General features: G+C 34.7%; 3 protein-coding genes across 3 annotated transcripts; 1 reads left to right on the top strand and 2 right to left on the bottom strand.

Annotated features, from left to right (window-relative positions):
- Positions 1-889: 889 nt before the first annotated feature.
- On the bottom strand, positions 890-4061 carry LOC120265150. Its single transcript, XM_039273047.1, has 6 exons — positions 3999-4061; positions 3218-3316; positions 2678-3130; positions 2114-2557; positions 1787-1995; positions 890-950 (listed from the first exon to the last, which is right to left on the bottom strand). Exons 1-6 carry the CDS (start codon positions 4059-4061, stop codon positions 890-892), a joined length of 1329 nt encoding a protein of 442 aa, XP_039128981.1.
- A 5781-nt stretch (positions 4062-9842) lies between these two features.
- On the top strand, positions 9843-10421 carry LOC120265552 (the record flags this gene model as incomplete). The annotated part of the gene is made up of 1 exon (XM_039273494.1): positions 9843-10421. A coding segment is annotated over one exon (237 nt), but the record flags the coding sequence as incomplete, so codon positions are not given.
- Positions 10422-11481: 1060 nt separating this feature from the next.
- On the bottom strand, positions 11482-15298 carry LOC120265551 (cytokinin dehydrogenase 9-like). Its single transcript, XM_039273493.1, is given in 6 exon segments — positions 11482-12526; positions 12528-12777; positions 12875-13137; positions 13213-13473; positions 13550-13677; positions 13767-15298. Coding segments are annotated over 6 exon segments (1569 nt in total). The 5' UTR covers positions 14365-15298; the 3' UTR covers positions 11482-12457.
- Between the last annotated feature and the right edge of the window lie 509 nt (positions 15299-15807).

The following is a 15807-nucleotide window of genomic DNA, read 5'->3' as shown; positions in this document are numbered from 1 at the left end:
GTACTTTCAAATCCTTCTTGATTTATAATGTGAACAGAACCCTATGATGTAAGTGTAAAAACCATACACTGGCTTCATTGAAAATTCTCACTAACTGATATGTACCAATATTGAAAATAATTACCAATTGTTCTATAAAAATTAAACAGAACACAAGACCAATTGTTTTTGTAGTATACTTTCAAAAATTCCCCTATTGTGTTGTTTTACTTGTACTATATCTTAAAAAATTTAACTCTATAGGGTTACCAAATGCTGGAAACCAACGCATGACAAATATAGAATTTTTTTTTTACCTTTCTTCCAGTATTGACTTGTACTCCTTGAGATCTAATTTGATTTATAACTTGAGAACCCTATGAAAGTAAAATGTATAGGATTAATGTATGATGAAAATCAATGCAGGACCAATTTAGAATTTTTTTTTAACCTCTTGTCTTGCACTAACATAAAATCCTTGAGAGCTAATTTGATTTATAAGTTGAGAAGAATCCTATGAAAGTAAAATATATAAGGTTACCAAATACTAAAGACCTATGCAAGACAAATATAGAAAAGTTTTTTTTATCTTTCTTCCAGCATTGACTTGTACTCCTTGTGATTCAATTTAATTTGTAACTTGAGAAAAACCCTATGAAAGTAATATATATATATATATATATATATGGTTAACAAATGTTGAAATTAATACAGGACTAGTTTTAGTTTTACCTCTTGCATTACTTCTAGATGTATTCTTCCAGCTTCTATTTGTCTTATAGTTTGTGAAGAACCCTATATGAAAGGACATACTATTCGTGCAAGGTATTGAACATATATGAAAGACAAGAAAAGTAAAAAAAGAAATAATTGCAAAGAAACAATAAAATAATGGTTTGGAAAGGTAAACTTACAAACCATTAAAGTTGACTTGCAAATTGCCTTGGAACATTTGCTCTGGCTTTCCTAACCTGTAAAAAAAACACAACTATGAGCAATTAATAAAGCAGAATGTGCATTCCAATTGGGTTGCAAAGAAGATGTGCAGAATTTACAGGTAATTTAGATCTTCTACTGTTAGCACCAACTTCTCCCTTGCATGTCCTTACATTATGCCTTGTCTTCCCACATTTTCTATAAGTCATTTTCACTCATGAGTTGGTAATCATAGATTGACTTGTAGTCACTTCATCTGCCTCTTTCCTTCTACTTTTGTGTGGCCTTCCTGGGGGCCTTCTAAGCAAGGGTGGTAAAATAGACTCCATGTTTTCCACATGACTCCATTGTTTTGCCCCTTTGATAGGTTGAATGAAGTTGGAATAAATTCGCAGCTGTGTTTCCTTGTGGTAATATGGGTGGGCATATCTCTCAAGTCTTTCTTCAATTGTAAACATTACTGCCACTGCATGGTTACAAGGAATTCTAGTAAGATCCCATTTTCTGCAAGAACAGTTGTGGACATCCAAGTCAACCATATGTTGATTTGCTGGCCCACGGGAAACCTAATATTTTCCACCACCAGGTTGTTTAGCCCAACACCTACTAGGCTCTTCAATAATTTTGTCTACTTTATTCTGAATTTTAAGGCATATAATTCATGTATACTTTTCAGCTACCTCTTTTTTCCATTGCAATCCTCTGCATCAACTTGGTCCTTATTGTCTCCATCATAGTAAGCACAGGTCTTTCCCTTGCCTCCAATATATACTTATTGAATGACTCACACAAATTATTCAACAACATGCCACACTTTATGTTTGTGGAGAAATGGGCCTTGGACCAATGCTTCGGGTCTTTATCTGCTAACCACTTTTTATCAACCTCTGATAAATTCTTTATTTCCAGCATTGCATCCTCATACTCTTTTAAGTAAGTTGCTCTGGTAGCTTTCCACAGGCAATCCTTCAATGCTTTCCTTTTGTTAGTAGATTGAGACTTGAAGTTGGTGTATAAATACCTTACACAAGTTCTATGCTCAGCATTTGGCACCAACTCAAGTAAGGCATTCACAAGTCCCTGCCCAAATATAATTCAATAAATAAAACATTTACAAGATTAAAATTTAAGGTTTAAAAAACTGGAAAAAGTAGACATGGAAAAATTATGCACCTTTTGTTTGTATGACATGAATTACCAATGATATATAGGAGTTAACAATCTCAAAATCTTGTATCAGTGATTGGATGAACCAGCACCAAGACTCAAGATTCTCACTCTCAACAGCAGCAAATGCAAGTGGATATAAACACTCATTGGCATCAGTACCCACAACCACCATTAAATGTCCCCCATAATATCCTTTCAAGAAGCATGCATCAAGACTAATGATAGGTCTACAGCCAGATTTGAATCCATTCTTGCAAGCTTGCATGCAAACATACATCCTCAGGAATAATCTACAATCTAGGTGACAAATTGTGGTGGTTCCTACATTGGTTTTCCTAAGTTCTTCCAAGTAGTCATATATTTTTGCATATTGTTCTTTTGCATTCCCTAGGACCAACTCTAAAGCTATAAGTTTGGCCCTGTGACACTTACTCAATGACACTAGCAAATTGAAATCACTCCTAACATCCTGCTGTAATGAGGTGATTTAATAGTTTTGATCACTTGAAAACTTGGGTAGGTAATGGAAGGCCATCCATTTAGATGTCACATTCCTATTTTTCAATTGCTTAGGACATGTATGCCCACTAACATAGGTTTTAATCTGCCAAGTCTTATCCAAGTCATCTCTGGGGTTAAATTTTGATCCCCAAACCACCCATGGGCAACCTTCTCTACACATAGCTTTAACTCTATTCTTATCATTCGTTACAAACTTTACATTGTATCTACTGTTTCTTCCATACTGCCTCACTGCTTCCTTCAATGCCTCTCTACTAGAGAACACCATCCCTTTTGCTAATTTGGGATTATCGATATCTGTCCGATTGTTAAATTCTGGCCATCTTTTTCTAAAACAAACACCTAGATCACCAGAGTTATCTTGACTATGCAAAGAGTCAGAGTTATCATATTCTGAGTCCTTAGTTGCATGTACATGTTCAACACCATCAAACTCCACCCTAGAACTTGGTTCCGAATTGCTAGTGAGGTTTACACCACCCATATCACTCTCTAGGCCTAAGTCAACATTAATTTCAAAAACCTAGTCATCAATATCCTCCATATCATAGTCACTTTCATGAAATTCTAAGTCAGAACTATCACTACTAAACCTTGGATCACAACCTACATTGCATTCAACATTCTCACTCATTTCATCTTCCTCATGATAGTCATGCATTCTATCTCTAAGCCCTGAATAACCCCCTGAATTACCAGAGACTGCTTCCTGGAGATGAGTTTCATCAATATGCAAGAATTAAGACATGCAAAGGCCCACATTGAATTAATTTATGAAACTTATTTATAACTAGAAAAACCATTTATAATTAGACATAAAAATATCACCATATTGTATAAGTAATTAAACTAATATAATTGGAAAAGGAATAAGGAAAAAAGAATAAGAAAAATCATCACATCAAATGAATACATACATCAAAATTATCATTTGAAAGAACCATTCATCATTACAATCGCATTCCTTTGAACATCTTCCCCCCTCCCTTCCACACACACACATACTCTAGTAAATTAGGGCATACAATGTATGTCACAACACAACATAAAAATTTTTTTGATTAAAGGATAAGTAAATATATGTCTTATAATAGAGCATGTAACAAGATTAATAAGAAATTTCTTATACATTCACTTATGTAATAGAACATGCAATAAGATATTCCTCAAATCGGTATCTAACAACTAACAAAATAAAAATGCAATCTTCAAGGAGATGTAATTCTATCTATAAATACCACATATGAAAACATGCATAAAGACACAATGGCCATAAATCGGGACCCTAAACCCTTAAATCTAATAAGATGAAATACTAAATATTAGGGCACCGAACGAGGATGAAATATTAAGGAAAGGAGAGAGGAAGAAATAAAAGAAAGGGAATACACCTTAGTCTCCTCATCCATAAGGTCGCCACTCCGGCTATCTCTTACTTTACTGGCCGACTCCATGAAGGGGGGAAGATCAGGGTCAAGGTATTTGAAGGAGAAAGAAAAAGGAAGAAGAAAGAAAAGAGAAATGGAAAGAAGAAGAAAGTAAAGAAAAAAGCTTTTAACTTGCTGTGTTGACGTGGTTATACATGCTAACATGCCCGATCCACGTCAGATCGCCGTTAACAGCGTTGGCGTCAGTGACTGGACTGAAAGCAATTCATAAGTTCAGTGACCATAATAGAATTTTTTTTAGTTTAGTGACTAAAATAGGAACTCGTGAATAGTTTAGTGACCAATTATGTAATTTATCTAAAAATAATAAAAAAACCAAGTTCACAAGTAAACTAAACTCTCTTTTTTCCCTCCTTTAGGGAAAACAAAGAAGATTCTAAAATGCAAATTGAGTTTTATTTGTTGAAAATGAAGGCATTTTAAACAATTTTTTTTTTTTCTTGGGAAAGTTGATTGGTTACACAATCTAATGAAAAGTGATTATATCATATTAAACAGGGACAACTCAAGATGATTAGATGCCAAATTTCAAAACAAGGCTTCTAATTAATTTTAAAAAATAAATTTTATTTAAATTTATTATGAAAAATCCCTAGTGAGATAGATGTTTGTTAACGCTTGTACATGCTAAAATAAGTTGCCATAATTATGATAAATTGTATTATTTTAACTTTGCAATTACGAGCTCAGTAACAAACACTAAAAAAATAACAATTAAAAAATGAACATTAAATTAATGGTGGAAAAGTACATTGCTTTTGAAATAAAGCATCATAGAAGGCAGAGGAAAAAATGGAAACTTTTAAAGTTAGTTGAGAAAATATATGAATTGATTAAGTATCACATTAAAATATTTAAAATATTGACTCATTATTCTTGATTTAAAAAAAAAGTTAGTTGAGATTACATAGAAATATAGAATTGATTACGAATTAAATTATAATCATAATAAAGTTTTAAAAATTTTTATCATTTTAATATTCATTAGGAGGCCTCCAATTTAGACATAGAATGATTGTTTCAGAGATTTTATCTTAAACCAACTCTGAGAGTTTGAAAAGTAATTCCACTGGAGTCACTAGTATTTTTTATTTTAAAAAAAATCAAATTGTGAAAAATAATTCTATTATACTAAACGCACCATTATATAGAAAAATTTTCCAACTATTCTAATTCCATAAAAAAAAATCCACCAAATTTTTTATACCCGAGAGAATTTGCACTCTTCTAGATATTTAATTTAAATGCGAATTTAATTGCAATTACTGATATACCTTTAACCTCTACAAATATCGACCATTGGTTTTACACAGACGAGGGATAGTTTGATATAATTTTAAGGTTAAATAATTTAAATAGTCATCCAACTACTCTGCTTACACAGTCACCGAATTATAAAAAATTTCAAATATATACCCTAACATTATTTTACGTTTAATCGAATTAATCGGGCCACATGGACAAAAAAATATAAGGAATATTATTGCAATCTATCTGATTAAAAAAATTTAAAATTAAAAAACCAAATTAAGTTTTGTTTATCTGATATGAAGAATCCGTCAGCATGCTCTGGCCAATTGAATTTTTTAAATTCGTTGACTCAAATTGGAGTAACCAAATAATTAAATAATTATTTAAATAATTTATCTTATTTTGTAAAACATTTTAGTAAGGTCTACAAAGCAAGAACTCAAAAATAAAGGACTGAAAAGCATTTTTAAAAAAGTCAGATGGATTGCTTGGAAAAATTGTAAAAGTTCAGGGATTTATAAGTAAATTAATTCCTCTTCTCATAATTTGTCTTTTTCTCTTAAGCTTGTATGAGCACGTGTAGTGGCAAAAACCCAAGAAACGTGTCACCAAGATTTTTTCCAACCCCAACATGCTCCGAGTGCCACAAAGCACCACCGAGGTTTCTCTTCTCTTTTAGGTACGCTTTGCTAAAGAATCTCATCTCTTTTTCAATTTGAATCAAGCTTTTCTTCTTCATTCTGGCATTTTTTCGAGCACTTGGTAGTTGTCTGGTTTTGTTCTCTGTGTCATGATAGAACTAAGGAGCAAACTGCATGAGTATGAATTAGCTATGGATTGGGTTCTTGAAAGATCTGCTTTTTCGTTTTGGAATTCATTCTTCACTTGTTCATTGTGGCATTTTCGAGACCACTTGTTAGGTGTCTTGTTTTGTTCTCTGTGTCATGATAGAATTAAGGAGCAAACTGCACGCGTATGAATTGGCTTTGGGTTGGGCTCTTGAAAGTTCTGCTTTTTCGTTTTTGAATTCATTCTTCACTTGTTCATTGTGGCATTTTCGCGAGCACTTGTTAGGTGTGTGTTTTTCACGGTTTAAGTAAGTGCAATTGCATATTTGCATGCATATGGTTTGAATTGCTGCCAAGAAAGGGTAGCTTTGGATTGGGCTTCCAAAGATGTAATTTTTTTCTATGTCGCGATAGGAGTGTAACGATATGCATATGCATGGGATTGGTAGTGTTTCTCCTTGGAATTCAGATTTAATTACTCCTTCTGTGCTGGATTTTCTCTGGTTTTGTTCTTTGTGTTACAATAGGAGTAAGTTTAATGGCATGCATATGGATGTGGGATTGCTAGCATGGAGGATTAGTTTTGGATTAGGGCCTTAAAAATCTTGTTTTTCCTCTTTGGAATTCATGTTTTACTTCTTCATTGCTGGATTTTCTCGAGCGTTTGTTCATGTTTTCTGGTGTCACGATTGAAGTGTAACAGCATGGTATGGATGGAATTGCTAGCAAGGAAGGGTAGTGTTTGGTTGGTATCCTAAAGATATAGTATTTTATGAATTTTTGGTCATGAGTTGTGATCCTCTTGTCTGTTTTTCTCTTTGCATTTTTTGTAATTTTGCTCTTGAATGTAAGAGACTCATATTTTGTTTGACAAGGTTGCTTCTTCTTCTGTTGTTTTTAGTTTATCAATTCCTCTATTTTTCATGGTTGCTAATGATTCTATATTTGCTTCTGTATCTCCTTTGCAGTTGTTTAGGTTTATCAGTTCTCATGCGCAATTTATCCATGTGTTGCATTTTATCCACAATGAATTAGTTTTAAGTGGCATTTTTTAACAGCTGTATTGTTCAACATTGCATCATACAGTTAGTTGTAAACAAAAGGGTTGCATCATACAACAATTGGTTTTATGTTTCTGAAGTTGGTATGATACAGTACATGATTCTAACTTCAAAGTTCTACTCTAAATCTGTTGAGTTCTTTGGTAATTGTAGGAGGTTGGCACAGAGAACACAGTTCGTAATTGTTCAGGATCAAGCAAATTTGATCTGAACTAGTCATGGATTATGATTTTGAGTCTAGTTTTGGAGGTGACATCCTCATCAGACAGAAAAGAAATCCAAATTTCCTTCAATATTTCTGTATTCTTATTTTCTTCTATGCTCTGCACAATATACGTGCGATTGACCTTATGATGACTTTCTTTCAGGTCTCGAATGGTATTTTCAATGTCATTATATTATATCATATTATATTATATTATATTATACTGATTTACTTTTGCTTTAGGAATACTTCTTTCTGATATTATAACTTTAGTTTCAGAAACCCATACAAATGCCGTGATTGCTGCCCAAGCCAAAGCCTCCTCCTGACTTGGTATGGCAGGGAATTTGCAATTTATTTACATAAGCATTTTTTATCACTTTCTCATTTAAAGCGATGCCATATATGAAGGATAAGGGGCTAAAGTTTGACTATAGGCATCGAATAAGAAATGTTAGGTGTTTTATGTGTGGCACCATTTGGACAAACAAATGCATTACTTAACCTTTCCAAGTACATGCTTTAGATAAGTACTGAACAGATAACCAAAATTATAAGATAGGTCTAAAGGCAATCCTTTGGTGGCTTACAGTCTTTCACCAACGTTATTTGGAAATTTTTAGTCCAATATTTTTTTTTTAAAATTTTTTTTTAGAATGTTAACTTTCTTGGCTAATTAAAAGTCTTGATTTATATTAGAGCTGAAACGATTATGCTGACACCAAACGTTCTTCATAGAGAGCTATGAAGCTATTTATTTATTCGAAAAGAAGTAAGTTTATTGTGGCTGGAATTCCATCAGTCCATGGTGGAAGTGGTGCTTTTCCAAGTATCTTCAACAACAATCACCAAGGACATCATCAGTTTCTATTGCAAGTATTTATCATTTCCCTGCATGTGTAATTGGATGACATCATGGGAATTGTGTCACTGGAATTTTAAGGTGCATTGAGTAATGAGAGTATGCAGTATCTTTTTAGAGAAGTTGGATAATAATTTCAGCAGTGAAAGGCAATTTGTCACATTATCTTATCATAGCTGCAGTAGAGAGAGGGGATTGCAAGTTATCATTGGAAATCTTATTTACCACCTAAGCATAAATGAACATAATTCATTGTCCAACAAGTAAGGTGCATTATGTTGGAAGAATACTGTAGAGGAAATAAAAGTGGTGTATGCCAAATGTTTTGTAGGAGTTGAAACCTGATCTCCAGTAGGTATGTGTTTGACTTTATCTTGAAATACTATGAGCCAGCTCGAGGTTTGCTGGATACTAAGTTAAAGCCTGACCGTCTAGCTTGAGGTTTGTTCTAGATTGAGCTTCTCTTGAACTACTCTCTGTGGATCTAAGTGAGTAAATTAATTAAGCCTGTGTTTAGTTCAAGAGAGAAGAATGGACAAGAATCCATAGCTAAGAGCTCAGCACTAGCAAACTCCTATCCAAGCTCACTTTTTACCATCACACTGCCTTGCAATCTGTTTTCACTTAAAAATATGAAGTATATGACCGAATAGAGGAAAACTAAACCCAGTAGAATCAAATGTGAATTTTGCTGCTCAGAAACTGGATTAGCTTGTTTGACATGACTGATGCCTAGTGAAACTTTGGTTTAATTTTTCTTTTAATTTATTGAGTGTCTCCAGTTAGCACTAAATTTGCGTCCTCAAAAAGGTCATTGCATGAGCACTTGCATCTGGGTTCCATACATGATATATCTGTTATAGTTCGTCATGCTAAAATTAAATTTCCCAATAGTACAATTTACTGAAATCTATGTGCTGGATTGGTTATTTGTCTTAAGTTCATCATGCAGCTCTACATAATTGTCAACTTTTAATTTACTGGAATCCATGTGCTGGATTGGTTCTTTATCTTAAGTTCATCATGCAGCTATTCATAAATGTCTACTTTTTTTTAATTTTCTCTTCTCTTCTTCATGTCTTGCCACTGTGTGATGTGCTGATGCACAGTAAAAATGATTTGAAGAGCACAAATTTCTTACCTTTCATGATTTGCTATAACTTTAAGCCACCAACTCAGTTTTCCTCTAGTACCTATTACTCGTCTGATCTCCAATGGAAGCCCGTTGTGCTTATCCTAAATGAAAAAGGAAACCATTATCAGAGTTGTCCATGCTAGGTTGGAATCTAGATCCAGATTACTTCTGGCCTAGCTATAAGCCAGCAGTCTGTTTGTGATTGGTAGCTTTTTGATGTCTCATCTTACTCAGGCTGCCCTGCCCTGCTAAATGTTGTCTCTTTATCTATTTTCTACTTTATTAAAGTTCCAGCTGATTACATTCTCTGCAAAGAATTGATTCTTTGATGTTTCGCGGTACAGATAAAAATGAGAATGCCAGTAAGAGAGAGGAACAAAATGGGGGAAACCATAAGATTGAAATAAAAAAAGCCTACAAAAAGAAGTTGGAGATGCCGTGAAATATGAAGGTGAAATGGAGTTATCTAAGAAGGGATCTATTGAACAAATGTCAATACGAAAAACAGTGTCACTGGAGAAGTGAACATGGAAGCTGTCATAAAAACTGATGATGTTGTTCGAGCAGGTGGTTTTGGAGCAACAGATGATATTGGTAGCCTCCTTCCTGTTGCAGTTGATTCTACTGATTTTGGGGCTTCACTTCGTGATGCACGAGATTTTGAAGAACCTCAAGGAGAAACTTTGAGACCTGATCTAGGTTGGACTGAGCCCAATGCTTAATGTCCCACTTCTAACATTAACTGATGCTTATATTTCTCATGTATTTCTGAGAAAGATGAATACTACCAGACTTTTCAGTTAGTACTTTGTGGTAGTTTCCTCTTATTGTTCTTTTGTGAGGTATGCTTACTGGACTTCTACTTACGCATTGTGCATCCTATCATTGTAGTCTGTAGAATAAAATTCTCTTCAGCTTTCTCCGCACAACATGGTTGTAAGTTGCAGTTGCTGTTGTTTATGTTATTGTTATTAGGTGATGATAATATTGTTAGTCATAATCTGCTGTAGCTATTGTTTTTGAGACCTCCATGCGAGATAAATGCATTCTTTTATTTTATTTAATCACACCAGGAAAATGTGGTGTTTGCTTGACCACTTGCTTGCCTCATCTAGTTTAGTGCTGGCCCTCTTTTCCAAGCCATTTTCTTTTGTCATATGCAGGTAGTTCACTAGTTCCAAATGATCTGTCCTTTTCTTCTTGTATCTCTTTAGTTTTTATACAGTGAATTGGATTTAATGTGTTGGTAAGATTGCTTTTGGAAATCCAGTTGTCATAGTTAAAACTAAAAGGCATGAAAATGCATGGATTTTACCTTCGAGAGGACCCTTCACTAGTGACTGCTTTGTTTGCTTGTTATTTGTTTTTCTATAGATTATTGTGAAGGTACTAAATTCACAGCCCACTCTTCTTTCTCTTTAATATTCTGGGGGATGCTGTCAAGTGGCAATGTCAGAGCTACCCACCATTGCCTAGTGCAGACATGAGAGATAGCTTGTGACAAATGTTGTATACTATTACTAAAAAATATCAGGAGATTGAAGAACATCAACAGCAAGTCTAAAGAAAATGAAATAAAGTTGCACTGAAATCTTGAAGTTATAATTCACTGGCTCAAGTTTTTGGTTGACATTGATTAATGTTTCTTGCTTCTACCTTCATCGTGTTAAAATAATAATAATAATAAAAATCAACAAAAAGTGGAGCTGTTCAGCACTAATGTTTGATAAAATATAAGCAGATCTTGATGCTGTCTTTCTTTAGAGCACTCAAACACTTAGCCTTGTTCTGCTTAATCTGCCTCAGTAAGTGGTGGTGGAAACTGCATATGAGTTTCATTGCTAGTGTCATGTCATTTTTCACAATTATTTTCACAATTATGATCGAAGGCCTAGATATCTGTGCCAAACCTCCTGCTTATGAAAAGAATTTTTTCACATCCCACGCTATCAAACATGGGATTTGAATTGGGTACATGATGAAGCCAACGGTTTCAGTAAGTGCTGCTTTGCAGTTAAAATCAGATGCGGTGTGAGATGACAATAACCACTCAGGCAAGCTCCCCTTACCAACTTTGTACTTAAATTTCTGTTATAGCATTACTTTTACTCTGTTATTCTACTCTTTTTACTTTGAGCTATTTGGCTGTTAGAGCTATGCTTCAGAGTTTGGTGACCACATCCTCTGACATTTTTAACTTTTATTATTGGACTTATCACTCATGGCTTACACTTACAGGTTATTGTGGAAATAATATAACACCAAGAATACTAAGTTATTTTGAAATCATTTCATAATAAATTTTTCATCCAAATCTAATCTTTTTACTTGATGATTCTGGCTAGTCTTTAAGCTTTACCTGATTTATATGCATGATTCAATTGTAACAGAAGGTGACTTTGACAAATTTTGGCTTATTTTAAGTTGTTCTAACATTAGACTAAGTAGTAAAGGTTATTAAATGAACTGTGAAAAAGTTGCTGCAAGATCCATATGATTGTTCCAAGATATTTTTATTTGTGTATATATGTATTACCAACTTTAAAACTGTGGACACTAATGGCCACTATTTTGATTTTTTTTTCTGACAAATTCTGTTTATAAATTTAAGATTTTTGGGCGTGTTCCATTAATCACCATTTGGTTAACACATGAAAGTTTAGTTGTGGTTAAATAACAATTATTTTATACAACCATTAATTAGATTTTGCAATGTCTCGTTTACATCTTTTGTCATTATTTTATAGATTTCAAGGGATGGTCAACATTGTCCATGAATGACCTCTGGTGGTATCCACGCAATTTAAGTTTGGTAGGGACATACTCAAAAGGTAAAAAAAAATCGCACTGTATAACTCTGTCAGTTAGTGGTTAAAGATACTACATACCAACAAAAGATTTTAAAATAAGTCATGTATGCATGAGCAAATGAAATTTTTACACAGGTGTATATACAATTCATGATTTTAACCCTTAGGCATATGTATTTCTTGTTGCTCTGTACATCCAAAGTAAGTGAAATTCCCTGTATGTATGTTCAGAAATGTCTCTGCCTGACTTTTGTACAAGATGTAAGCAGATGTAAACTATGTATTTTTTTTCATGAAGTATATACCGCCCTTCTAAAAATTTTCTGCCCTGGTGCAAGGATAGACAGAGGATCATAGAAATGTTTTTCTTTGGGCAAAGAGTTTCCATCTGGAGCCAAAGTGGGCCTTCCACTCTTCTTCACTGCTGTAATAAGGCAAGTATTGCTTCATTCCAATATCAGCTCTCTTGCAAAAATCTAGTACCTTTTCATTCATTTCTAATGCACGATCTAGACTGTCATGATTTGATGAGTTTGGTGCTGAGGAAAGGAAAGCCACCAGGTAGAAAACCTCCTCATCTGGAATGACTGCTGATGTTTTGTTATTCCACCTGTAATGAAAATGAAACCACACTTGGAAACTTCAATTTTCTGAAAAGAAAAAAAAATGAGAACTGAATATTTTGATACAAAGGCAAAAATCTTTACTTGGATTTGTTTAGTGGATAGAAAAGGATGGGACCATTGTTGCTGTCTTTAAGAATGTTGCCAAAGACTCCATCAGCAAAGTCATGAATTTTACTTTTTGGTATGAGAAGGTTTAACCATGGGTGTGGAATCTCCCACAAACCTTTTGACCTCAGCTTGACTTCAGATACATGCACTCTGTCTAAGAACTCCAAGTATGTGACCTCTGACTGGAACAGTGTTGACGGTATATATCTCAGTTGTGACAAGAGTGTTTTAACTTCCTGCAAAAATAAGAAAATGTTTCAGAAAAAGATTTTTGCATGCATGTCATTTTTTGTGTTTTGATTAATTTTTACCTGGTTCATGATATCTGTTTCATCAGCATTGAAGTTTTTTGTCATCTCAAGACAAAATAGTGTTTTCCCATCTGATTTGAAATGGTTGGCTTGAACAGGATCCTGAGGGTTGAAGGAGGACCTCCAGTTATTAAGAATTCCTGTCCGGTTTATTATCACAAAGCCTTCGATGTAGTCAAACGTCTTCTTCGCTGATATCAACATCTCTTGATCTTGTGTGAATGCAGTGAAGTCTGAGTACAGAACTCTAGTCCATCTCACCTGCAAGAAGGAACTTTTGTTATTTTTGTTTGGTTTTTGAAAGAATTTTCAAGCCTGGTAAAGAGCAATGTTTTACCATTTGTGGTGCTGGCTCAAGTGCAATTCTAGCTTTGGTGATGATTCCAAACTGACCAAGTCCTCCAAGAGCACCATAGAAGAGATCAACATTTTCTCCAGGAGAGCAGGTAACAACCTCACCTTTCCCTGCACTCAAAAAGTTCAGCATGGTTAGTACTTAATAAAAATCAATTCTTTCTAATATTTCATCATTATATTTGTATATTTAGATGAACCTGTAACAATCTCTAGCTGATGAACGTTGCTAATCTGTGGACCATGCTTGAAAGCCTGCCCACTGATTCCAGCATTAGATAATGTGCCGCCAACAGTGAGATGAAGATAGTCAGTCCATGATTTGGGTGCAAGGCCATGCTTGAGACTCTCAAGCAGAACATTTATCCACAACTCTCCTGCAGAAACATCCACATATGATGATAACCTTCCTGAGTGCACATAAATCTCTTGCTGCTGAAGAGACTCCATTTGGATAACGATGCCACCCGGTGCTTGAGCCTGACCCTGGAGTGAATGTCCATGACCTCTAGCAGCAACAGTTAATGAAGAACTCTGCCCCATTTGGTAAACATGCTTGATTGTAGCAGATATATCAGAAATAGTCTTTGGTGTTAAGACGACAAACGGCTGAAACTGAAACCGGTTGCCGAAGTCTTTTGCAGCATGCGATACATTATGAAAGTCGAATTCTCCGTCGAGACTCAACTCACTCAGAGTTGAGTCAACGTCAGTGTTATACGTTTGCATAGCAATCCTACTACTGAAGAAGAAGATCATCAAGAACTTGACAGTGGTGGAAATGGACAAGGTTGTCATGTTTATGGTTTTGGTATACAAGAGAAGGTAAAGAAGGTGATGGTATTGGTGGTGGTGGTTTGGAAGAAGAAGGGGAGGAGGGAGATTTAAAAGGAAATCTTGGTGCTGTTTGATGAATAGAATAGAATAGAATCCATGAGAGAGATGGCAAGTGGCAACTTGGATAATGAAGGGTGTTCTTGACAATTCCACTTGGGTTTTCTGAGGTAACAACAACCTGAACCTGTTAGTTAAAACAAGCGAGGGAAAAAGAACAGTGAGTGATGGACAATATATGGGAGTTGTTGTACATGGGAAAGCTTAAATCATCAAAGTTGATGGGCATGAGAATGAACATTTTATTAGATTTGAGGAGTATTTAGTGTTGATGAGGTCCACAGGAGGATGATGTGATTCGCCACCTAGATTCTACACCTAAGATGCTGGCCTTGCTTTTTGATGGTGAGAGGAAGGTGGGGCTCAAACGATCGCACTCTGAGAGTGATTCCCGGAGGGCGGCCCGTGCATGGGATGGGAGCTTGGAGTTCACATGAACACACCAGGCCTATGACCCTACCAATTCATCCCAGTCATCTGACTTTTAAACTTGAAGTCTGAGAACACACACACACACACCAGGAAGATAAATAAAATCAAATAAATCAAGTTGTTGATTATTTAATGATGATTGATTTCTTTTTTTTTTGTTTCTGCAAACAAGTGAAACTCAGTGCAATTTGCGAAATTCTGTCTGTTGTTGTCACTATTTTGTTTCTGTAGAGTATGTATTTCTCTTGCAAAATTTCTGCCATTGTCAGTATTTTTGTTTCTGCTAAGGAGTATTTCTGTTGCGTTAATCTTGACCATGTATTGTGTTGATTTCATGTCGTCGGGATTGTGATCGAGGAGGACCGGATTTTGACTGGTGAATTTTGCACCACAAACTTGTTGGGGGGACCAGAAGAAGAAGATTTGTGTAAGATCACAGAAAAGAAAAGGAGGAAAAAAAAAATCATGTGTTGGAAGACTAATTTTATTATTATTATTATTATTATTATTATTATTATTTTGAAAGAAAGAAATACAGAATATTACGAGTGATAAGTGCAAAGGCAATCTGAACATGTGTTTTTTGCTTGTTATTTTTTGGGTAGGTTGATTTTTTGTGCAGGGTCTTTGGTTTAGCTATTTATTCTTGGACAAGCAACATCCAAAAAAAAAGCTCACCATTCTTTAATGGGTGCATTGGCCCCTCTCTAACGGTGTGCAATTATGCATACCCTAAACTGCAATGTGGAGGATCTAATAGGGTAATCAATCTCTTGATTTTATTTCATTTTTTAATAATCCTCCTTGCCAAACAAAAATCATTATTTTGCTTGACCATGACCTATTTTTATAAAAGTAATTTGACAAGTGTTTTTGAAATATATATATATATATATATATTTGTGAGATACCAAA

This window comes from Dioscorea cayenensis, chromosome 7, assembly GCF_009730915.1.
Source record: "Dioscorea cayenensis subsp. rotundata cultivar TDr96_F1 chromosome 7, TDr96_F1_v2_PseudoChromosome.rev07_lg8_w22 25.fasta, whole genome shotgun sequence".
In the NCBI taxonomy this organism is placed as follows: Eukaryota; Viridiplantae; Streptophyta; class Magnoliopsida; order Dioscoreales; family Dioscoreaceae; genus Dioscorea; species Dioscorea cayenensis.
Note: the sequence above shows the minus strand (reverse complement) of the source record. Positions and strands in the feature narration are given on the sequence as shown.